This window comes from Hemicordylus capensis, chromosome 2 (assembly GCF_027244095.1).
Source record: "Hemicordylus capensis ecotype Gifberg chromosome 2, rHemCap1.1.pri, whole genome shotgun sequence".
NCBI classification, from domain to species: domain Eukaryota; kingdom Metazoa; phylum Chordata; class Lepidosauria; order Squamata; family Cordylidae; genus Hemicordylus; species Hemicordylus capensis.
The window spans coordinates 242000682-242025711 of NC_069658.1; the positions used below are offsets into that span (position 1 = coordinate 242000682).

Here is a 25030-nt window from a genome sequence, read left to right on the forward strand (position 1 = left end):
TTCTGTGAGTGAGCTGAATTCAGCAAACCGAAACACATTACAGGTCTCATTTTCCTCCCATCCTCCCCTTTGTTTACTGAAATAGTTTCTCTTTCTCTCTCCTCCCACTTACTAAACCTGGATCTCACATCACACCAAAGTAAACAGCCGAGGAAAAACTGATTTTAAAAGTTACTGGGCGCTGAAGGCGGTGTGAGCCCCAACAGGAGCATCCTCCACTTTCCATTTACTTGATTGGTTGAGGTTGCTGTCCCTCAAGTAGCAATCCCTATCCCCAGTTCCTACAACCTCCTTTCTTGGGGCTTTGCTTAAGGAAGGGGAACTGGTGGGTGGTGAGTCAGCAGCAGCTGGGGCAGAGGTGCACTAACCCCCGGACCTTGGGGACCCGATCTGGTCCTCCAAGGTCTTGGAGAGCCTCCAAAGAGCTGGGGCAGGGGGCTTAGGAACATAGGAAACTGCCATATACAGAGTCACCATTGGTCTATCTAGGTCAGTATTGTCTTCACAAACTGGCAGTGGCTTCTCCAAGGTTGCAGGCAGGAATCTCTCTCAGCCCTATCTTGGAGAAGCCAGGGAGGGAACTTGAAACCTTCTGCTCTTCCCAGAGTGGCTCCATCCCCTGAGGGGAATATCTTACAGATCTCACACATCAAGTCTCCCTTTCATATGCAACCAGGGCAGACTCTGCTTAGCTATGGGACAAGTCATGCTTGCTACCACAAGACCAGCTCTCCTACAGCCCTCCTTCTGGCAGCCATCCTGCACCCGCCGTGCCAAAGTTCCGCTCAAAAAAACAAACCACCTCTTACTGGCGGCCAAGGGGTAGCTGGAGGGGGGGGGAGTTAAGAGGAACAGCAGTCCTTCTCTCCCCCCTCCCCCGGTGGCATGGGAGCAGGAGTGATGCTACGCCCATTGGTTCGGGCCAGCGTCTTTAAGCAAATGCGAGGCACACCTGCGCAGTTGAGAGATCGTCACAAGCCCGTGACGCCATAGGCTTGCGATGATCTCTCAACTGCGCAGGCGCACCTCACGGTTGCTTAAAGATGCTGGCCTGAACGGATGGGCGTAGCATAGCTCCTGCTCCCACCCGCTATCTCTGGGGGGAGAAGGGAGAAGGACTGCTCTGCTCCCCACCGCAGCCAACCCTTGGACGTGTTAAGCGTTGGGGATTTTTTTTGTTTTTTAAAGCAGAGCTTTGGTGGGGTGGGCCCACCAAAGAAGGTTTGGGGGGTGGCCTCGTGGGAGGGGGGCTTGTGGCTGGGCACACAAATTGCCTTAAAGCACCCCTGGCTGGGGAAGTCTCTGCAGAGCACCTAAGACCAAAACAGAGTCCGTAGAAGACATCCAGCTCCATACCAGACATTGTAATAATGGGCTTGGTATACGGTTCTCACAATGCCCTTAATCTGGCCCTGAGGTGCCCCCCCACATCCCCAGTAGCTGGACACAGACTGGTTTGGAGGAGGGGAGGGCTGGGTACTTTAAGCCAGTGCTTCTCACAGTTTGTGGAATCATGGACCGGTATATTATTCATGCAGTTTCCTGGACCAGCAGTTAGTAAGGGGGTCACCCCCCCTTGCCCCCACCCCCAGGCAGTGCCCCCCCCATTTTTGGGCAGCTCTCTAGCGCTCATTTCCAGGCAGCCCTCACTGCTGGATAATGTTCATTTTGAGGAAGTGAACTGAACGTTATCCAGCAGCGAGGGCTGCCTGGAAATGAGTGCCGGAGAGCCCCCGCTGGCCTGAAATTGAATTTTTTGGGGGTGGTTTTTATTAGTGATGCCTCACGGACCAGTACCCAGCACTTTGCGGACCGGTACCGGTCCACCGACCAGTGATTGTGAACCCCTAATTTAAGCCCCCTCAGCCCTCTGAGGCAGCGGGTGGATCCTGAGGGACAGAGAGTTTGTGTGAACAAGAAGCTAAAAGCAGGGGGCTTCTCTTCATTCTTCCCTTACAGGAGCAGTGCTCTCCATGTTAAGTAGGATGGCTTGTGTGAATAAACTGTGTAAAACCATGGAGGCTTGCATTATTTTTCCTTAAAAATGCACTATGTTCAAGTTGCTTAGTGAGTTATCCAGATGCCGCCACGCTCACCCCTTTCCCTTATTCGGGGAACTGAATGTTGGCAACCCTAACTTGACACTATTAAAATCCCCTCTATACCATTGCTGCAGCCTTCTTGGGCGCCCTTCCCATCCTCCGTCCTTATTCCAGGCCTTCCCTCCCCTTCTCCCTTCTTTACTTGGGAGTCTCTGGGGGCACAAGACAGCCGACAGGATCTTCCTTTCGCGGCTGCCAGGGAGCCAAAAGGGGCCTTCCTTTCCCTTCCGTGTTTTGAATGGCAATTTCCCGCTCTCCCCTCCCTCCAGTGGTGGATCCTAAAGGAAGGGCAGGCAGGCACGCCCCCAAATCCACAGCACAGTGCATTTTGGCAAATGTAGTTCTCTGAATGAGTGCATCTATTGTTGTAGTCATTCACAGAACTACGTGTCCCAAAATGCACTACTCTGGATTTCAGTGTGTGCAGGATTTCAAGCTAGGCTACGCCTGCACTGGGCTCCCCAATGCAATCTCCTGCAGCTGGATCTGCTCAAGGGTAGCCAAGCTGGGAATGTTGCATGGACTAAAATGCGGAGTTGCTGCCTGAAGCCCGCTGAAAAAGGAGCTGAATGAAACACACTCGCCTCTTGGGGTGGGGTCGGTGAGTTTCCCTTCTGAATGGGGGGGGCGGGGGGATCTGGTGAGTGAGTCCCCTTTGCCCTTGTGGGGAGGGGACCCGGCTGGCAACCGGGGAGGGGGTGGTAGGAAATGGGTAGGTTTGATCTCCCCATCCCCAGCCCTGACCCTTTCACCCCTTCAGAAGATGCTCTCTGTTGCTTAAAGGTAAAGTAAAGTGTGCCGTCGAGTCGGTGTCAACTCCTGGTGACCACAGAGCCCTGTGGTTGTCTTTGGTAGAATACAGGAGGGGTTTACCATTGCTTCCTCCCGCGCAGTATGAGATGATGCCTTTCAGCATCTTCCTATATCGCTGCTGCCCGATGTAGGACCAGCGGGGATTCGAACTGGCAACCTTCTGCTTGTTAGTCAAGCATTTCCCAGCTGCACGACTTAAACTATGACTTCCCATAGTTTACCCCTCCCATATTTCTCAGTTTGGGGAGCTTCTTCCTTATTCTCCGTAGTGTGGAAGAAACATCGCCTTCCTGCTGTGTTCTGGAAATCCAAGTAAATTGCTAGCCCAGGATTGTCTACTTGGGACTTGAACAAAGAAACCCCTGAGCTACAATCCCTCCTCAAGTGGAGGAGAGAAAGGTCTGGATGGGGAGGGGAGTGTTGAAGAGGAAAGAGAATGGAGCAAGTGCAGCTGTGGGGTGAGGGGGCCAAAAGAAAGCCCAGAGGAGGAGGAAGGCTTGGGAGTTCTTGGAGTCCAACCAAAGAAAAGTTGGCTGCATTGGACTGAAGGCTTTGTTATGTGCTACCCATCCTTCCCTTCCCCATATATTGACTCTAGTTTCTCTTTGACTCCTGGCATTTGTCTCCTTTCTGCACAGGAAGAAGGTCCACAAGGTGGAATCTGGGTGTCAAAAACCTTCATCCCTCAAGAGAGAACATTATTTTGATCTTGCTGGAGTCTGCCCTGGAGCACAGATTAAAGATGAGAAAGAAAGATTCTGCTGGCCTGGATGTAGGAAATGTCCCTGATGTCACCCAGGCTGAGAGCAGTGGGGGATTCTGGGAAAGGACCACGCAGAAGATTTTGAGTGAGGACCTCCTGAACACAGATATACAGTGCCAGCACCTCTGGCAGTTCTGCTACCAGGATGCTAAGGGGCCTCGAGAGATTTGCAACCAGCTGCACAACCTTTGCCATCAGTGGCTGATGCCAGAAAGACACACGAAGAATCAGATCCTGGACCTGGTGGTCTTGGAGAGGTTCCTGACCATTCTACCCTCAGAGATTAAGAGCTGGATCAGAGAATGTGGAGCGGAGACCAGTTCCCAGGCAGTGGCCCTGGCAGAAGGTTTCCTCCTGAGCCAGGCACAGGAGAAGAAACAGGAAGAGCAACAGGTGAGAGAGCAGTTCATCCTGAAATTTGCAATGGGCCTAGAATGTGAACCAGGAGATCCTGGAATAAACCACTAGTTGTCCAAGAGGGCAACTGGAGAATTGCCCAAGGAGATGACCCCCCTGCCCAACCCCTTCCCAGGCCTTGTTCTGCATTGTTCCCATCCTGATCTCTGCCTCATGCTGTCTGGGATCTCTTCTTCTGTCTCTTTCAGATTCCAGGACTGTTGTCAGAAGCAGCTCCTGATTTCTCCGAGGCAGAGAGGGCTCCATTGGATGTCAGGCAGGAAGCTGGCGGAGCTTCCACCTCGCTGGGTAAAGAGGCATGGGTCGGACATCCCCTTGGTCTCCTGCTTGCTCTAATGTTCTTGAAATACGTTGGATGCTTTGATGTTTCTCTGAGCCCATTTGAAGAGGAGGATGCCTTCCTGGCTCTTGCAAAAAGGGTTTTAGAAAATGTTTTGTTTCGGGATTTATATATCTGCACCTGAACTTGCAGAGACTGTGGGGAGACACTTTTTCTTGCCTGGAGCTTAAATATAAAATTGTGCCCAAACAGAAAATGTGTATCAAAAATGAATCATTACTAGCTGAACCCACACAGAGCATCTGTTCACGAAGACTTCGTTGCTCTCCTTGCCCCACCGCAACAGCCCCTGCTTTATTGCTCAGTGTCAGCCATCTACTCTCAGCTGCCCCTCCCCACTGCTCGCCCGCCCCCTCCCCACTGCTCGCTAGCTCATGCCCTCCCCACTCCTCTTCCCTATCTGCATATGGAATCTTCACTGCCCAATCCCCATGGTTCTGTTACCTCCGACTGGTAAAGCACTGTGTGGGCGGGGCTTGCCACGTACAACCTTAGTGTATTATATATATATAGATTGAAAATCGTCAGATCTCCAGGCTGTCATCTTTCCTATCAACCTCTCCTTCACAATGACAGCCAAGAGTGGTCAATGGGGCGGGCAAGTTTTCTCACCTGCTCTCCCACTTTTGGACCCCTGGGGTTACTTGAAGGAGAGGCACATTTGATACGCTCCACCTAATATGCTCATGTATGTCCCCTCAATATTTTTTTCTGATGTCTGTTCCAATTTTCTATAATCCTGCACTCAAAAGATCTCAAGGAATGATTGAGAGCGGGAGAGTGTGCGGAGGGAAGAAATTATTTGGGCAGATGAGTGTGGAGGCTGCTCTGCTGTGTAGATCACTGCCCCCCAAGCTGGATTTTCTCACACACACACACACACACACCATAATTCACTTCTGTGTTTCCATCAGTGTTTCTTCCTCATGTCTGTTTGGGTTTTCTACAGTGCTACTACACTCAATGGCGCTCAAGGGGAGGCTGAGACCAGGAGTGTCCCCAGAGGGGAGGAATGATTTGGGGCAGATGAGTGGCAAGGTTGTTCCATTGTGTGACCTGCCACCCCAGACTGAAGGATTCGCTCTGCAGCCTCCAGGCAGGACTGCCACTCCCCACAAGTTCCAGCATTTGCCTGCCTCTTCTGGAAGGGGAAGGCCTGGAAATGAGCTGGAATTACCCATCTTTGCTTGAAGAATCCAGGGAGAGAACTCTCCCCTCAGGCCTTTCCCTGCCCTCTTCCTCCTTTCATCTCTTGCCCTTTTTCTTGCCAGATGTACATGATGGAGGGAGGCCATCTGAACTCCTAACCTACTTTCATGCTCTCTTAAGCATTTGGTGTGCCTGTGTGCGTCTGTGTGGGGGAAATGCTTTTCTCCAGCCTCTCCCACAGTTTAAAAATATGTTGAGTAATGGCGGTTTTCACCTCAAACTGCCATATGCATCGGAATCTATATTTTGAATTGTGCATTAAGCCAACATAAAGACTTAAAAAAAAAAAACTATACTTAGTTGCCTCCCCATTTCATTCACTAACATCTTTCCACCACTCTTGTGTGATTTGCAGGTACTGGACTGACTCTGCCAATGGATTCTCGGCCATCTCTTCTTGCTGATGGAGCGGAAGAGGCTTCAGTGCAAAAAGACCAAGTAGGGGAGGGGTCACTGGGGGAGGAGGAGGAGAGGGAATGAACAGATCACCTTTGTCTGCCCCACATCCCCTGGGTGTGAAAGCATCTCTCTTTCCTTTGGCCTCTGTCAGAACATCTGGCTAGGAGGGCTGTGAAGGCTTTAATCTGGCTAACTGGGCAAGGAAGAGCCTTTGAAGGGGTTGACTGTCAAATATTTAGCAGGAGAACAGCAATGTGCTTCTTTGTTTTGGTAATAATTGGAGCTTCTTTGAGACAAAGCGCCGCCTTCCCCCTCCATTTCTTTTATTTGCTATGTAAACCACTTTGAAAGTTTTTGTGAAAAGTAGTATATAAATATAATGAATGACCCTGCAGGGGAATCTTCCCCGTCCTTCTCCTCCCAGCTTACATTATTTGGATTGTGCTTGGAAGGGAAAGAACCCTTACATGTTCTGTGAGGGAGGACATGTTTTCTTCTTTGTCTTTTTCTTCTTCCAGGGTCCAATGACCTTTGAGGAGGTGGCCGTGCATTTCACGGAGGAGGAGTGGGCCCTTCTGGATGCAGACCAAAGAGTCCTCTACAGAGCAGTCATGGAGGAGAATTATGAGATTGTGTCCTCTTTGGGTAAGGCTCCCTCTTTTTTGCTGAAGGGGAGACTAAAAAGGTGAAAGAGAGGACACCTTTCTCTGACACCTCCCTGTTTTCATCCTCCAACTCCAGGTCACCCTCAGTGTGATGATCAGGAGGGTGATAGCATGTCCCTACTAATATATTTCCTTTCAGCCCTCATATTAAGATGGTATGGTGATGGCCACTAGCATGGGTGGCTTTAAAAGGGGCTTAGACAAATTCAGGAGGACAGGTCTATCAATGCCTACTAGTGGCTATTGGCCACTTCCAGCCTCGGGGGCAAGATGCCTCTAAGTACCACTTGCAGGGGAGCAACAGCAGGAGAGAGAATATGCCCTCACCTCTTGCCTGTGGAATATTCCAATTATATGTTGGAATATTTATGTTGGAATATTCCCTAGTAGCCAGATCTTAGCAATGTGGTTATTGGGTCCTGACCTGCTGTTTGCTCACTGCCCAGAAAATGAAGCCCACACTCCAGAAATCAAGGTAATATTTTATTTGGGTTACAGTTAGGATAGGTTAGAAGAGCTAATCAGGTAGGGTTACAATTGGGAGAGAAGAGCTGATCAGATAGGTTAGAAGAGCTTGCCTAGTGTGTGAAGATAGGGAAGACTCCTGTAAACAGAAAGATGTCATTTATAAGATTACTTGTGCAGATTGTGATTAATGTTATGTGGGAGAAACTGGAAGGCCTCTAGTGTCCCCTCTAAGGCGTGCACACATGCACACGCTCACACGTTTTTTGATGTCTGCTCAGTTCATTTTAGATCCCGCTCAGGCTGAATCAGGAAGGTCCCACTTTGTACATGTGCGCACATACTGCCTTGATACTGCCACCTAGAACAAAATTCATTCTGCACACAGATGAAAAAAATTCGAGAGAACACCGAAGGCCTCTATTGGCTAGGTTTAAAGAACATCTTGCAGACTCAAAATACATTGACGGGGCAAGACTTTGGTCAATACACATGAGAGAAAGGCATAAAGGAAAAACAATGCCACTTAAAGTGTGTATTTTGGAGATAGAACGTTGCAGACTTAAAAGAAAAATCAGAGAAGCATTGTACATTGATAAACGGAAACCTGGGGTTAATGGTAAAGAGGAACTTAAAGAAATTCTGAGATATATTGGCCTTTAAAGGGTGTACTGTCTAATTTGTTCCCTTTCCACTCCACCCTCCTTATTAGTGCTGAGCTTGGGAAAGTGTTCTTGTCTCTTCTCCTTTTCATCAGCTTCAGGTGTTTGGCTGGGAGAGTTTCAGTTTTGCTATATAGGAATGCCGGTTCAAACACTGTTAAGCATCAAGCACTGAAAATGATGTCTATAAAGAAGGTCTATAAAGGAGAATTCTACATTGCCAACGCTTCTTGAAACCTGCAGTGCTCATTTCAGTTGAAGGGCAAGGGGGACAAAGTCTGACTGTTGCTGTGGCATGGAGTAGCTGCCACTGGGAGACCTTCCCCTCTGCCTTCCTTACAGCTGTACTTCCTAGCCCAGAAGATTGCTCAGACATCTGTGTAGCCTGTTGCAATAGTGACAAAGTTGTTGTTCTTCATTATTATTTAGAATACAAATAAGATGAGTATCTATATACCACTTCTCAACAAAAGTTCCCAAAGCAGTTTGAGAACCACTCTATATTTATATAAATAAATAAATAAAATAGCTCCCTGTCTCCAAAGGGCTCAGAATCTAAAAGAGCCAATGTGGTCTGGTGGTTAGAGTGCTGGACTAGGACCGGGGAGACCTGAGTTCAAATCCCCATTCAGCCATGATACTAGCTGGGTGGCACTGGGCCAGTCACTTCTCTCTCAGCCTAACCTACTTCACAGGGTTGTTGTGAGGATAAACTTAAAGCATGTAGTACACCGCTCTGGGCTCCTTGGAGGAAGAGCGGGATATAAAATGTAAAAAATAAATGTAAAAATAAATAAATAAATACATTTTAAAAAAACGAAACATAAGATAGACACTAGCAACAGCCACTGGAGGGATGCTGTGCTGGGGATGGCTAGGGCTAGTTGCTCTCCCCCTACTAAATAAAGAGAGACACCACTTTAAAAAGGTGCCCCTTTGCTCAGTTAGCAGGGAGTACATATTAAACTAGTTATTTTTATTTATTTACATACATGTTAGGTTATTATGATTCAGATACATGTAAAAGTTCATTTTAAGGGGCTTGATCCTCGTTATAGTGTTCTTTGTGAATGCTTCGTAAATACATCTATATGTTCATTCTCGATATCTCGTTTTCCTTTCTACTGAATTGAAAGATGCCAAATCATATTTCACCTAGGTCACCCTAAACCCTAGGGCTGGCCCTGGGCTGCATCCACCCGTGTCTAAGTAATACAAAGCAGTCTGGCTGTGTTCTTCTCCCATCAAGAGGACACGTGATGTAATTGGAGCAGGTTCATGGATGTGAGGCCCCTTGACTGTCTCAGCCCTGATCAGTTTTCTCTCTTCATTCCAGCAGGTGCCAGTTGGGAGAGTGAGAACGAGGGGAAACCGCACAGAGGATTGTTGGGAGGTGTCGGAAGGACACAGAGAGAAGAGCAAAGAATAAAAACTGAAGTCAAACAGAAGAAGAAGAATAGATCTCCTGCTTCTCAGCATGGTGAATTGCTTACAATCACAATCCAGTGGGGGAATGAGAAAGTAGTAGAGAAGACTCTTTGCCCTTTCAACAGGAGGAGCTTCAGTTCTGAATCCAGCCTTCAACCAGTCAAAAGCTTGGAATGTGGGGAAAGCTTCCGCAAGAGAGGAATTCTCAGTAAACATCAAAGAACACACACTCTGGAGAAACCATATAGTTGCTTGGAGTGTGGAAAGAGCTTCAAACACAGCACAAGCCTGACTTCACACCAAAGGATCCACACAGGAGAGAAACCATATAAATGCTTGGGGTGTGGAAAGGGCTTCAGTCAAAGTTCAAATCTCACTGTACATCAAAGGATCCACACAGGAGAGAAACCATATAGATGCTTGGAGTGTGGAAAGGGCTTCAGTCAAAGTTCAACTTTCACTGTACATCAAACGATTCACACAGGAGAGAAACCATATAGATGCCTGGAGTGTGGAAAGGGCTTCAGTAAAAGTTCAAATCTCACTTTACACCAAAGGATTCACACAGGAGAAAAACCCTATAAATGCTTGGAGTGTGGAAAGGGCTTCAGTAACAGTGCAGATCTCACTATACATCAAAGAATCCACACAGGAGAGAAACCATATAGATGCCTGGAGTGTGGAAAGGGCTTCAGTAAAAGTTCAACTCTCACTGTACATCAAAGGATTCACACAGGAGAAAAACCATATGTATGCTTGGAGTGTGGAAAGAGTTTCAGTCACAGCACAAGCCTGACGTCACACCAAAAGATTCACACAGGAGAGAAACCATATAGATGCTTGGAGTGTGGAAAGAGCTTCAGTCAAAATGCAAATCTCTCTTCACACCAAAAGATTCACACAGGAGAGAAACCATATGAATGCTTGGAGTGTGGAAAAAGCTTCAGATACAGCACAAGACTGACTTCACACCAAAAGATCCACACAGGAGAGAAACGATAAAGATGCTTAGAGTGTGGAAAGAGTTTCAGTCAGACTGACTCCCTCACTTCACACCAAAGAGGAACCATATACATGTTTGGAATGTGGAAAGAGCTTCAGACACAGCACAAGCCTGACTTATCATCAAAAGCTTCACGCTGGTGAAACCATATAAATGCTGAGAGTGTGGGAAGAGCTTTGGCTGCAAGCACTCCTTTATTCCTCTCTGAAGTACCACTCTACCTATTCATGATGTAAACGAATTCCTGGAAATGAGCTACATTAATCTGTATTTGGAAAAAAGAACCAAAACAATGTCTGCCTTAAAAGCTTACATTTTAATTGTGCCGTGAGCTATGATGGTGTGTGCATCTGACAAAAGAATGGCTTTTGCTTATGAACTCAGTAATTCTCTCTTCGGTGCAAGCTCAGCACTGAAGCATTCAACCAGTCGTCTTCTCTTAAAAAGTGGTCTCAGCATCGATATTACCCACGATTATTCACCCACTTGAGTTAGATGTTTTTTCAGCCTCTTTTCCCTTCACTTTTAAAAAAGTAATGGGTATGAACCCCAGAAAGGCAGCCCCGCTCTCTAACACAAGGTAGCAGCATAATACTTTGTTTGGGTGCTTCTATCCTTACGCCATGGTGACCATACTCTCCTCCAACTTCTCACCTAAGAAACGTTTCAGCTTTAGCAGCCTGAGTTCAGAGTAGTATTTGGACGACCTGCAGAATAGTTGCTTGGAGGAAACTGTTGTGAACTATACCTGATTTCACACTCTGTACATGCTCAGAGGGAAAGAGGCAAAGTCACATCATAAACAAACTGAATTGGTTCTTGGAGATGGTGACTATGTAGGATCTGGGCGCGCAAACAGAGACAGAGAGAGAGAGTCTGAGTCTCTCAATGGGCTCAGTTCAATGGGCTTTATTATAGAAAGTTGCTCATCAGGATAAAATAATCCACATTAAAAACATGTTTCTGATTCAAAGTGTAGTGTAAGATGCCTAACTAACATATGTGTGTGCAATCAGTAATTACAGCTATCTAATAATCTAACAAATCCTAATAAAACATTTAGAGAGAAGCAGAGAAAGAAGGAAGGGGGGAGGGCTTAGGGGAGGGATGGCGGTAATTAGGAGGGTGGAGGGAAGAGGCTTATGGAGCAGCATATTACCAGGGTCAGAGTCTTGAGAGTGGTGGGGCTTTCAGATGAAGGAGAAAGGCTGTAGCTGGATACAGGAGCTTGAGAGCGATGGTCAAGCAGGCAGTTTGCTCAGAGCGAGGCAGAGAGTGAGAGTACCATGGCTGGGGAAGTCTTGACTTCTCACGGCAGAAGTCACAGACAGTTCCTGTCCATAGACAGAGTTCCTGCTTGTTGCCCCGTGGCTTAGCAGCAAACTCTGGGATGGCTCTTGAGCAAGTATGCTTGTTAGGCAAGATTGCTATAATCTGCCAGGTCCAGACCAGAGACTCTTATAGTGGTTCCATCCTTTGATGTCCATTTGAGTCTCCTGGATCACAAAGGGTGTCTATTCCTGTTATCCTCTGGATATTGTCTTTTAATTATCAAAATTAGCTCAGGATATTTGGTCAGTCCAGGGTAATCTCAATCCCATCTTCTGTTAGCTGCTATCTTGGGGAGGGGATGTTCTATTTTGCCTAAAGCAAATCTGCATCTCTGAGCTGCAAATGGGCATCTTCTCTTGTCCCCAGATTCCTGGCCTGGTCCCAGAAGGTGTTAAAAAGGTGTTAATAAAAGGACTAAATCTACAGGTGTTTTCCTAAAGTGGAATTTCTATAGACAGCAATTGAGTATCCTCTTTGGGCAGATCAGAGCCATCATTGACAAGGATTAACATAGACTTCTTGCAACATGAAAGGGGAGCTCAGCCTCTGGCCTCTTCCACAGACATTATCTGATAGTGAGTTAAATTTTAGCATATTGATAGCTCAGCCCTAGCCCTTGTGTTTCTTTGAGTACCCATTTCACAATACAATGCTGGATTGCCTCTTCCTTCACAGAGCAGTTAGCTGAGGCAGTCATGAGACCTGGGTGTCAGTTCACCTTGAGTTCAGGCATTAATTGATCTCTTAATAAAATGGAATCAGTCACAGGCCTGAATTCCATATACTTCTGGGTTGGTACCTCTGGGTCTAATGTTGGGGTATTTGGATGACCTGCAGAATAGTTGCTTGGAGGAAACTTCCCCCTACACTGCCTCATGAGGGAAATATGGAGTCATACCAGAGGTATATGGGGCTGAGGCCCTTGGGGCCTGGCTCAGGCCCACAGCCACCCTCCCCATTTTGATAATTAACTCTTTTCTTGCCCCCTAAAGGAATGCAAAACTGAAGTTGTTAACAATCATGACCTCTTTGTTATATCTGGTTTGTTTGGGGCAGGGAAGTGCTCTGGTCCTGGTCACTGGCTCCACCAGTGGGTTGAAAAGAGACAGGAGGTGAAGAGGGATGAAGCAGCAGTAGCCTAGCAGCATTGTTAGTGGCCTGTGTTTAAATATCTTGGTGGGCCACTGCTTCATCCACTACTGTCTCCACCCACTCCCCACTATTGGCTTCTGCTCACCCATCAGCATTGCCATTGGCCAGTTGCCCACTGCAGGTCTCCACTCACTACCATGGCTGGCTGGCTTCCTTGTGCAAGCTGCAACATGGTGTAAGGATGTCACCACTCGGCTCCTGCTACGAGGAGGCCAGCGGTGGGAGGGAGGGAGGTGCCAGATGGGGTTGGGCCTGTGGCAGAGAAAGCAAATGGCAGGACCATCCCTTGGCACCCCACATTGGACCATATGCAGAGCACACAGACCCATGATGATGATGATGATTTTTACATTTATATCCCACTCTTCCTCCAAGAAGCCCAGAGCGGTGTACTACATACTTGAGTTTCTCCTCACAACCCTGTGAAGTAGGTTAGGCTACTTGATGTTAGATCCGCCCCTGCAAAGAAGAGAGCTGGGCTCAAATCACAACAAATTTCAATCAGCCAGGAGATCTACCTTCCCTTAATCTGTAAGGAGATCTTGGAAGCGGCATGGAGATGAAGGACTAAAACTGATTAGGGAAGAGTGTGGGTCAGCCCTTCTCGGGCTCATGATCAGCTCCTTGAGTTAGGAACCCCCACAGTTCCTGTCCTCCTGGGAAAGATCCTGGAGTCTATGATTAATTTCCTCTAAACCTTTCAGAGAATGGCATTCCCTTGGGAATACCTGAGAGGTGTTTGGCATTTTCCCTGGGGCACTGCAGTTCGATTGGCTTATGCCTTTGTCAGCCACATGCCAGAAAAGCTTTTAACCTTTTACTAACAAACACAAAGGGGAGTGCTGTGACCTTCCCACTTGCCTCCACTTCAGAAGCTGCTGCTTTTCTTATTTCATGGCTGCCAAGGCACAGTGAAACCCATGATAATATGACCATCATCATCTGAGATGCAGTTGTGCCACAATGCAGCTATTTTGGGAAATGACCAGAGCTAAGACAAAACAAATGATCACATAGCCCTTTTCAGGCCAGCCCTTATTGTCATTGGCTTTCTGGAAGAAGCTAGCCCAACTGTCCTAGTATAAGCCATATTACAGGGTTGCCCGACCAATCAATTTTTTGACCAGAAAGATTGCAAAGTGAGGAAAAATCGGGGTCACCAGAGAAGAGAGTCACTCGCTGACATGATGGGGAATGTTGCTCAAAGTAGTCCCATTGAAATTAAAACAGGAAGCTGCCACCATTGGTCCATCTAGCTTAGTATTGTCTGCACTGACTGGCAGCGTCTCTCTACGGTTTAAGACAGGAGTCTCTCTCAGCCCTACTTGGAGATGCTGCAGGGATTGAACCTGGGACCTTCTACATGCTCTGCTCCTGAGTCGTCATGGCCCCATCCCTTGCCTACCTTGTCTGTTTAATTTCAGGGCAATATGTCAGCCACCATATAGAAGAATACTTTATTTTAAATAGATGAAAAAGGGAAGCTTTATTTACAGAGTTATTAAAAATACAACAAATGCCCCAAAACACAGCAGTTTTGAGATCACAGAACCCCGAGCTTGGCATTTGCAAGATTGGGAGCTTTTCTGCAGGAGGGGGTATTGCAAGGTATAACGGGAATATATAAAGTGTGGAAAAGCATAAACTGGGGTCAGTACAGGCCGCACACATTGCTGCCTTGTATTAACAGTTGATTCTGGTTTTTCTCCCTTTGGCTCATTCACACAGCTGGGTTCCCTGATCCATCCTGCCTGCTTCGGATTCACTCATTCTCCTGTGACCAGGTAGTGAAGAGGCAGGAGTGCATACATGGTGCCCACTAATCTCCCCAAATGTCATTTCACACACACACACCCCATCTTCTTGTGGATGTGGACTAGTGACTGCATTCCTGTGGATGTAGAAGTCACTCCAGCTGGTGTAGAGGGGCGCTAAATGCAAAGCACGTTTTGAGGTCTCACGGGGGGGGGGCAGGGGCCTCTACTGAGGGGCATCGAAACTCAACACTACATCAAAACTCAAGGATTTCCCAGACTCTTTGAAAAGTGTGCCCCTTGCCCTCACAAACCTGCAGCTCAGGTAACCCAATGAGATATTGTATGTGTGTGCCCCATTAATTGCTTATGCGTAACTTCTTGTGGATGTAGATCAGTGAGACAGTCCTATCTATGTATGTAAAGGAAATCTTAATTTCGTTTTCCAAAAAATCCAAAGATCTTTTGTTTGAAAGAAAGCAATAATGAGTTTTTAATGGTAAAAGTTAAAATATATTATAGAAGTAAATAGCTCTACCCTTTTAAAAGATACATTTATAAACTTTCTTGTAGAAAATAAAACATTTCTTATTTGTAAATGTTCCGAAACATTGATGCTTGCTTATTATTCTGCATGCCATGAGCAGCACTTTTATTCAGGCCTTGGGTGGTTTCTAGGATTGGATTGGGGATGTCCTGTATTTGCCAGGCTATAAGGTGCAGCCAGACTGTGGTCCTGTTCCGGGGAGATGCCCCCAAGGCACTGGAAGAGATCCTTATCAATGGAAAACTTCTGTGAAATGAAGTATCAGCTTTACTCTTAGGTGTTGGATTGTAAGGAACCAACCAGAGGGCCAGAAAGTGACATCAGAGGGCCAGAAAGTGAAAGTGAGAGCCAGCGTGGTGTAGTGGTTAGAGTGCTGGTCTAGGACCGGAGAGAGCCGAGTTCAAATCCACATACAGCCATGATACTTGCTGGGTGACTCTGGGTCAGTCACTTCTCTCTCAGCCTAACCTACTTCACAGGGTTGTTGTGAAAGAGAAACTCAAGTATGTAGTTTCTGGGTTCCTCTAGGCTCCTTGGAAGAAGAGCGGGATATAAATGTAATCATCATCATCATCATCATCATCTTTCCTGGCAGAGAGGTTTGCTCTTCCTTTGCACAAGCCTTTTACTCAGGTTCTCCAGTGTTGGGCCTGCCAAGATCATGCCTGGGAATGGTGGAGGGTGATACTGAGCTGGTCTGTGCATGGCTCCATCTTGCACCCACAAAGGTGTCTTGGAACTTGAGAAGTCAAGCACACAGTCCTCAACCAAGTGCATGTGTGTTCCTTTCCAGAGTGGTGCTCTTTGGACCGGACTTCTGGTCTTCCACCACCCAGCCCCCGCCCCATGTCCCACTGTGTGCCCCGCAGTAGCCTGCCCGTCAATCATGCAGGCTTGCAGCCCACCCAATCTGCACAGCTGGACCCCCAGGACCTGGAAAAGAGAGTTCCATACTAGCTTCAGCACTCATGGGAGTAGCAACAATAGCAGCAGCTTTATTTCCGTACATGCAGCAGCAACTATACATGTCTGAGATTAACATAAATTAAAATTAGCATGAAATAAAACTATCCACTAACCCATAACCAATACATTTCGACGTATGTCTTCCTCGGTGACCCATACCTTCACGAAAACATCACTTTTACAGACAAAAAACCAAATTATATGAAAGTTGCTCTGATCCCCACACAATCCCTATCCACATCAGTAAGTAGAAAGAATAAAACAATGATTATCTTGATTCACACATTAGTACACTGTTCCTCCATTGGAAATGACCCACTGAAATGGACTCTTTGAAAATACTTATTGTTTGGTAGAAAGGCATTTGGTGATTTTGTATTGTCTGCACAGGTATGATTTTAAATGTGTGTAGTTGTTCTATGCAGAACTCGTAAATTATATTAATATATACCCATTTCCAGGTACATTCTGAATTTTTGGCAGCCTATTACATTAGTTTCGTGTTCTGAAATTTATTTTTGGCATCTATATTCTTTTTTTGGATCAGCAATACACTCTATTTTGTGTTGTGTTCCATTGAAATTTAATATAATGACCCTTAGAATGTAGAACACTATTTAGTTTCCAAATCTCATTTACCACTGGCATTCTACACTCAAAACCAGCAGCCTGAATGGTCTGTAGACCCACAAAAGAATAAGATAAAATCAGAAATTTCCCAGGACACATGTCCTGTATCCACTCTAAAGCCAAATACATGGCTACCTACTCTGTTACTAATTCAGTTAGCCTAAAACCCTTCTCAATCCCCAGGTTAGGCATTACAAATGCTGCAGAAACCTTATCATCTTGGGGTATCTTTAACGCATCAGTATAAACCTTACAAAATTCTAAATTGGGAAGCAGCAATTCAAGGGCCATAGATTTAGTCATAAACTTGTTTCTCAGAGGAGATATTTTCCCGGGATCCTCCAGTAAAACCATAGGGGGATGACAAAGCCATGCTGGGTAAAGGGACATTGTAGGTCCTGTGGGCCAATTCTAACTACATGGTGCTGTTCATTGGGAAATCTTCTATAACCATCAAACTCTCAACAAGCTTCATAGATATAACCCCAAGTTCCAAAAGACAAATTTCTCAACCTGTTCCAAAGTAGAAGATCAAGAAGCTGCTGTCGTAACTCCCCAGCAATTCCTCAGCTACACCCCAAAGTACACTATGAGGAGTACTTATAAATGCTCTGCAAAGAATACAAAGAGCTTTAGCCTGAATCACATCAGGCTTCTGCAGAACTGATTTAGAAGCTATGAAAAAGCTTCACATCCAAGGGCCTAATCAGAGCTTGATACAACAATTAAAGAGATTTCTGACACACACACACACACACACACAGACAGAAAGATTTCCAGAAATCTCTCGCATCAAATTGAGATGTGGCTTACATTTATCCTCAACATATCTAATATGAGACACCCAATTAGGTTTGCAATCAAAAACAACAGTTAAGAACTTACATGGGCACAAAAACAATCGGAGAATCATACAAAGATAACCTAGTGGTCACCAAAATTCTCCTGTTCCATTCCATTCACCATCTTTATCTGTTTGGAAGATAGTGGAGATGTAGGTGGACCTGTAGCCAAGATTTCTGTAGGAGGGGACGTGACCATCAAACATGGAAAAAGGAGTCTTTGTGGCCACAACCTTTACAGCAAATAGATGATGTACCAGGAAAAATAGTCATTAATCTAGTTGAGGGCATGTGCCATCTCGTGAGGACTTTAAAAGTGATTCTTTATTTTCAAAGAGGAGGAAGAAAGTATGATAACCACATCTGTCTCCACATTCCCTCTGTTATATCCATATTGAAATCATCTGCCGACTTTAGCTCATACGATAGGACCGTGAGCCATTTAGAAGCTGCTATTATATTGGGCAGCAGCAATATAGGAAGATGCTGAAAGGTATAATCTCATACTGCGTGGGAAGAGGCAACGATAAACCCCTCCTGTATTCTACCAAAGACAACCACAGGGCTTTGTGGGTACCAGGAGTCAAAATTGACTTGACGGCACACTTTATGGTACCATAAATCTGTGATATAGAGCCAGTGGAAGGATAATTCCACTGGTTGATTGCTTTTAACAGCAATAACCGGCTGATTGCTTTGAAAAAGACCCTGAAGACATACTTGTTTTTTCAGGCTTTTAATTAAGATGAATTTTAAACCATTTAATTTTACAGGATAGAAACAATTATTTTAATCGTTTCACTCTGTGAATTGTTTTTATGCTGTGCAAGTATTTTCCTTTTGTATTGTAATTTGGATTGTGTACCTTGCATAGAGATGTATCTATCAGGCAGTATATAAATATGATAAATAAATAAAATAGTTTTTATCCAGAATTGATTTTTCAAAGAACTTAAATGAGTAGCTGAGGAGGAGAAGCATTTATTAATATTTACCAGACCCTCTCTGATAATATGATTGCTGGATGAAATAAGTCAAGTTGGGCAAGGGTGAAGAGAGCAGGTGATGGGGTGTACAGTCCGAAGCAGTTTGTCCACATCCTCAGAAGTAACCAACTGAAAGTGATCCAAACCAATCCTACAAGAAGGGTTGCTGGGCACTTTTATGATAGACTCTGCAGTAACTGTGGAGACTAATTCACCATGAATACAAGATATTTTATCTGCAAAAAAGGTTGTTAAAAAACATCACAGTGAGTGACTTGTGAGCGTGCGCACGTGTGCACGATTTAAAGGTAACAGTGATTGTTACCCTGAATCTCCTTCGGAAGAGAGTGTGTGGGTTCACACACCAGCCAGACTTACCCCCAAGTCCCTTCAAGATCCTTGGACCCACTCCAGACACAAATCGGGCTTTGTCTTGCGAATTCTAGCTTATCTCAGTGTATTTCCGAGTTTTTCAAATGTTGGTTTTAAGCTACTTTTTCTGAAAATAGGGGGGAGTACCATGTAACAAATGGGGTCTGGCGAATAGCCCAGCCTTTGTCTCAGAGGAAAGAAAAATGCTGATTCTGCTCCACAAAGGCTATCCCTTTAAAACCTAACTGTTTCTTGGTAATTGCTGCCACCACACCCTAATTACAGAGTTTAACCTCCCTGGATTTTGGTGAGCAAATAGGGAGAGGCTTTGACTAGAATCATTAGCATGATACTCTCTTTAGAAATGCAGATATAGCTCTTTAGAAAGCTCTCCACCCCCACCCCGAGTGGCTAGAAGGAAAACACAGAGGCATGCCATGTGAACTTAATTGATTAAGTGCCATCAGGTCAACTCTTGATTAAGTGCATAAACTCTTATGGACCACATAGATTCTCTCCAGCATGATCTGTCTTCAACTTGGCCTTTAAGGTCTCTCAGTGGTGCATTCATTGTTGTTGCATCAAAACAAAACCCGAGAGCAGAAGAGAGGGGCTGCTTCCCTCAATGTCACAAGTGTGATTCGAAGTGGCTTCACTCAACATTTATGAAGTGATGTGCAAATAACTTCCTGAGTGTTTTTCACACAGCAGGCTTTACTGCAAGTAAACTGATGCAAAAAGTGGACTTACTTTTTACCCTGGATATAAATCGGGTTACACTCTAACACGCAATGAAAAACTCAAATTGTGTGTGAAATGCTCTCCGATAGCTCACGTGGACTTTGAGGGGAAACTGGCCAATATATGTGAACACACACCCTCCATTCTGGAGGAGATGCTAACAAAAAGCCCTATGTGAAAAATGCCCAGGCTAAATACACCCAGCTGCTTCGACCATCCCTCAAAGGATGGTTTTCAAAGGTTTTCATCTTTTTCAAAGGTTTTCATCTTTGTTGCCCTCCTCTGAACCTGTTCTAATTTATCAACCTCATTCTTAAAATGTGGGTCCCAGAATTGCACACCAGTGAGGTCTGGCAAGCACCACACTATTTCGGCATGGAGGAGAAAGGAATGTTGTGGCATAAGTGGGGCTAGATCAAGGGAAGCCAGGAAGGAGAGCAGGCAAAGCCCGTTCTCATGTGTCTATGCTGGGGAAAGTGGTACCTGTTGAATTTCCACCTCTTGTGGATGCTAAAGGCGCTGGAGTCCTAGGTGAGGGGGAGGAGGAATGGTAGTAACTCTGCTAGAATTAGCTGATTCTAATCTGCTATCACTCCAGGGGAATCCAGGAGGCAGAGCAGACAGATTCACTTTATTGGACTGAATCTGGAGTGAAATTTTCACTGTATATACAAACACCCTTAATCGGCTCGTGCGCATCTTCTCTTCCAGCAATTTCCTGATATTCCATTTCAGGGTTAAAGCAACTGATTTGGCATTCCTAGAGAGGCAAATGGGAAGATAGAGAGCTGTGGCTTTTGACACAGTCTATTCCTGTCCCGCCCCCTCGCTTGGCAAAGTGGCCTTTGTTCTGTTCAGGCTCTGCGTCTCTGTTCCATTCAGGGATCTGGTGAGTCTCCAGTGCATTAGGTGGAGAGAAGTCCCAGCATTGCAGGGGAGGGTGGGGGGTGGGAATGCAAAGAAGAGCATCAAGTGAGGGATGGGTGGATGGCAAGGAAAACCCCCAGGGGGTGACAAGCCCAGACAGTGGATGCAGAGAAAAGACAGAGCGACAGCAGATGCTGAGGGGTAGGTGGGTGGGTGGGAGGGTGGGATCGAGAGCCCCCCACCCGCCCTCCTGCATTTTAGCCCATGCGGAGGTGGCTGGCGTTTTAAAAACTCATCACAAGCTTTTTTTAATCCTCTGCAAAACATGGAGCACTCTTGAACTTGGAGAGTATTGAAGCTAGTTTCAAGCTGGCATGAATGGCTTTGCAGTGCTCTAACATAGTAGTCCCCGAGGGAGGGAGAGCAGTAGAGGAACATCCGCACAGCCCTGCTGGATCAGGCCCAAGGCCCATCTAGTCCAGAATCCAGCTTCACACAGTGGCCCACCAGATGCCTCTTAGTAGCCCACAGGCAGGAGGTATGTGCATGCCCTCTCTCCTGCTGTTGCTCCCCTGCAACTGGCATTTAGAGGCATCTTGTCCCTGAGGCTGGAGGTAGCCTATAGCCCTTCGACTAGTAGCTGTTGATAGAGCCAGTGTGGTATAGTGGTTAGAGTGCTGGACTAGGACCGGGGAGACCTGAGTTCAAATCCCCATTCAGCCATGATACTAGCTGGGTGACTCTGGGCCAGTCATGTCTCTCTCAGCCTAACCTACTTCACAGGGTTGTTGTTGTGAGGAGAAAACGCAAGTATGTAGTACACCGCTCTGGGCTCCTTGGAGGAAGAGCAGGATATAAATGTAAAAAAATAAAAAATAGACCAATCCTCCATGAAGTTTTCCAAACCCCTCTTAAAGCCCTCCAGACTGTTGACTGTCACCACATCTTGTAGCAGAGAATTCCATAGGCTGATTATACGATGTATGAAAAAGTATTTCCTTTTGTCGGTCCTAAATGGCTTGGCAATCAGTTTCATGAGATGACCCCTCGTTCTAGTGTTATGCTGCTGCTACTATGGATATTTATATACCACTGTATTTATATCCATACACCTCTACGGATATTTATATACCACTTTTGTGAGAGGGGAAAATTTTTCTCTCTTTCCACTTTCTCCATACCATGCATGATTTTATAGACCTCTATCGTGTCTTCACGCAGTCATCTTTTTTTCTAAACTAAAAAGCCCCAGGTGTTGTAGTCTTGCCTCATAAGGAACGGAAGGTGCTCTAGGCCTCTGATCATCTTGGTTGTCTTCTTCTGCACCTTTTCCAGTTCTATAATGTCCTTTTTTAGATGTGGTGACTACAATTGTATGCATTACTCCAAGTGTGGCCATAGTTTTGTATAAGGGCATTATAATATTAGCAGCTTTGTTTTCAATTCCCTTCCTAAAGATCCCTAGCATGGAATTGGCCTTTTTTAAAGCTGCTGCACATTGAGTTGACAAGATGATCAGGCGCCTAGAGCACCTTCCTTATGAGTCAAGACTACAACACCTGGGGATTTCTAGTTTAGAAAAAAGACAACTGCGGGGAGACATGAAATACCTCTATGGATGTTTATATACTGCTTTATATGAGAAGGATAAAATTTTCTCTCTATCCACTTTCTCCACACCATGCATAATTTTATAGACCTCTATCATGTTTTCCCACAGTTATCTTTTTCTAAACTAGAATGCCCCAGGTGCACTGTTCTCTCTAATTTTTTTCATCTATGTGCAGAATGAGTTTTGTTCTGGAAGGCAGTATGTGTGCATATGCATTCAGAGTGGGATCTTCCTGATTAAACTTGAGCAGGATCTAAAATTAACTGAGCGGACATCAAAATATGTGTGAGTGCACGCACACATGCATGCCTTAGATGGAACACTGCCCAGCTGTTGTAGCCTTGCCTCATAAGGAAGGTGCTCCAGGCCCCAGATCATCTTGGTTGCCCTTTTCTGCACCTTTTCCAGTTCTACAATGTCCTTCTTAAGATATGGTGACCAGAACTGCACGCAGTATTCCAAATGTGGCTGGGAGCAGATCTAGAAGGGAGCAGATCTGGCCAGAGTATTTGGAGGAGGAAAGAGGGTGAAGGAGAGGCAGCTGTTGTGGGAGACTGAAAAGATGGTTTTCCAGAGAAGGTTCTGCTTTGTGTGACCTTCAGTCAGATTGGAGGTCTGTGGCCTACGGGCAAAAAACCCTCCTTCCGGTGTCTAACCACTCTTTGAACATTTATCTGCTTTCCTATAGGGAAAAACCTGTCAAAAGCTGGATGCATGTTTTGGAAAAGCAGAGTATCTGGTGTGGATCAACGCCAGCACGGATGGACAGAGCAGCTTCATGCGTAACAGTTGCACCTGAGGTTTGCACAAACACCTGAAGTCCCAGGAGCACACACTACCCCACCATTCCCGTCTGAGCCTCTACTTCCTGTCGAAGTTCCAATAGGCCCAAATTGATTGTGACATCTGAACCCACTAGTCTTGGCATATCCTGCCTTACTTCTGTCAGGGAATCTGACATCTGTAACCTACTTCAGATCTCAGTTACAGAAGTCAAGTTCCCTGGTGGAGGTAGGGCAGGATATACCTTTTATTTTATCACACAGGAACCAAAGACTTGATAGCTTCAAAGTCAAGGCCTAATCCATTAAAAATACTATTGAAACAATAAGGTATAATAAAAGACAATACTGCCCATGTAATTCTTCATTGTGAATTTTATAAGGCTAGTCGTTCTAAGTTTATTTTACCTTTGCTAAAGAGTCGTCCCGGCCAGGGGCGTAGCAAGGCTGGAGTGGGCCCAGAGTCAAGATTTTAAAATGGGCCCCTCGCTGATATACACACACAAATACACTTCACAATATATAGTGCATTCACACTCACATCCCCATTATGAATATGGTCTTGTTCCCATTGAATCTAGTTCACAGGGGCAGATCCAGCAGGAAGTTACAGCGGGTGCAACAAGAATTCCCCCCCATAAAAGATCCCCCCCATATGAATATTGGGGCTTGGATTTTCTTTCTCTTGCAAATGCATTATGCCAGGGGGTGTCAAACAGATTTGGTGGTGGGCCAGATTAGATTCTGATGCACCTCTGGTGAGCCACACATAGCCTTGCGCCCACCTTACATCACCTATCTTCCTCCTCCTCTCTGCTCTTTCTCTCATTCCTTTTATCCCCCACCCCCTTAAATTAGCTGAATTCACTACTTTTTACACTAGAATATACTCAGGGAAAGATTGATTTTTGGAGGGAGACCACCAGCCCAACAGCCAGCTTACTCAGCTCTGTAGTTACATACAAATTCCCAGTGGGAGAGGAGCCACGAGACGCCAGGAGAACCAATAGGGCTGGGAGAAAAGTTAACCCTTTTTAAACTGTCTGCTACTGCCAATCTCCAAGAGACTCAATATTAATTCATAGGGGGTGCAACATGGGCGAGCAGGGAGTAATGTGATGTGCCTCTGGGGGGCCCCTTGAGGCAGTGGGGCCCTGAGACAACTTGTCTCTCCTTGCCTAATGGTAGTTACACCCCTGGTCCCGGCCACACAGATCATTTCTACTTGGAGTATCTGCTGTCCAATTTTAAACCTGGGATGTCTGTTAATGTGGCCAGATTTTGTTTTACTATATGTAAGCTTCGTAAAGCCTGTATTGCTTAATCAAATATTTTGTAAAATGTAAAGATTAGCTGGTCTATGACCATAATAAACTTTATCTATCTATAAAAGACAATAAGTATTTCGCAAACTACCAGTATGATATATATGTGTGTGTAGATATGGATATACATATTGTTAACCAAGCAAAGCCTCCTTGCCATTCTCCTTCACTCTAATCACTCTTGTCTCTCTCATAGGTGGTGCAGTAAAGCTGGCCATGTGTATGAGATCATCTCCTGTGTGTGGTGGTGTGGAAATGACTTCAGTGCACCCATATCAGGTTAGGGGAAGGACCATGGGAGTCGGGCAGGGGGTCTGCCTGGGTGCCTCTACCTGGGCCTGAAAGAATCTGTCTTTCCCCCTTTGCTTCTGTCAGAGTTGCTTTCACAGCCTTCAGGAAGCCATTCCTGAAGGTTATATCCCAAAGATGCCCTTCAGCCACCTGCCTCAATTATCCTTCGGGATTGTACTTAGTTGGGGGAAAACTATTCTTTTATCTGGGAGGTGAAAATGTTTTCTTCTTTCAGGGCCTGGTGACCTTTGAGGATGTGGCTGTGTATTTCACGGAGGAAGAGTGGGCTCTGCTGGATCTGGACCAAAGAGTCTTGTACAGGGAAGTCATGGAGGAAAATTATGGGATTGTGACCTCTCTTGGTAAGGCTTCCTGTTTGTCCAGTAATTGCTGCTTTTGGCATTTATTTATCAGTGCTCAGAAACATTTCTTTCTGGTCGAGTCTGCTAGCAGGATTTGGGGCAGGGACGACTGTTTATCAGAGTAACATCACATGAGAAGGTGCTAGATCTGGATATCAGAGTTTTCCACTTGGCTTGCCTTGGGATGTTCTAAAAGGCACTTC

The 25030-nt window shown here is 45.8% G+C and overlaps 2 protein-coding genes across 2 annotated transcripts in view; both read left to right on the forward strand.

Moving 5' to 3' along the window:
• The first annotated feature begins 2531 nt into the window (after window positions 1-2531).
• On the forward strand, window positions 2532-10591 carry LOC128347492 (zinc finger protein 436-like). Its single transcript, XM_053302318.1, has 6 exons — window positions 2532-2703; window positions 3558-4071; window positions 4284-4383; window positions 6000-6082; window positions 6562-6688; window positions 9172-10591. The coding sequence occupies exons 1-6, from the start codon at window positions 2672-2674 to the stop codon at window positions 10263-10265; spliced, it is 1950 nt and encodes a 649-aa protein (XP_053158293.1). The 5' UTR covers window positions 2532-2671; the 3' UTR covers window positions 10266-10591.
• Window positions 10592-20406: 9815 nt separating this feature from the next.
• The window catches only part of LOC128347423 (zinc finger protein 420-like), a 35921-nt gene continuing 31297 nt past the window's right edge, over window positions 20407-25030 (forward strand). Inside the window, exons 1-3 of the mRNA XM_053302035.1 lie at window positions 20407-20477; window positions 22756-24453; window positions 24701-24827. Of these exons, the coding sequence (XP_053158010.1) occupies window positions 24391-24453; window positions 24701-24827 (190 nt within the window). The 5' untranslated portion in view covers window positions 20407-20477; window positions 22756-24390. The remainder of the gene's footprint in view (window positions 20478-22755; window positions 24454-24700; window positions 24828-25030) is intronic.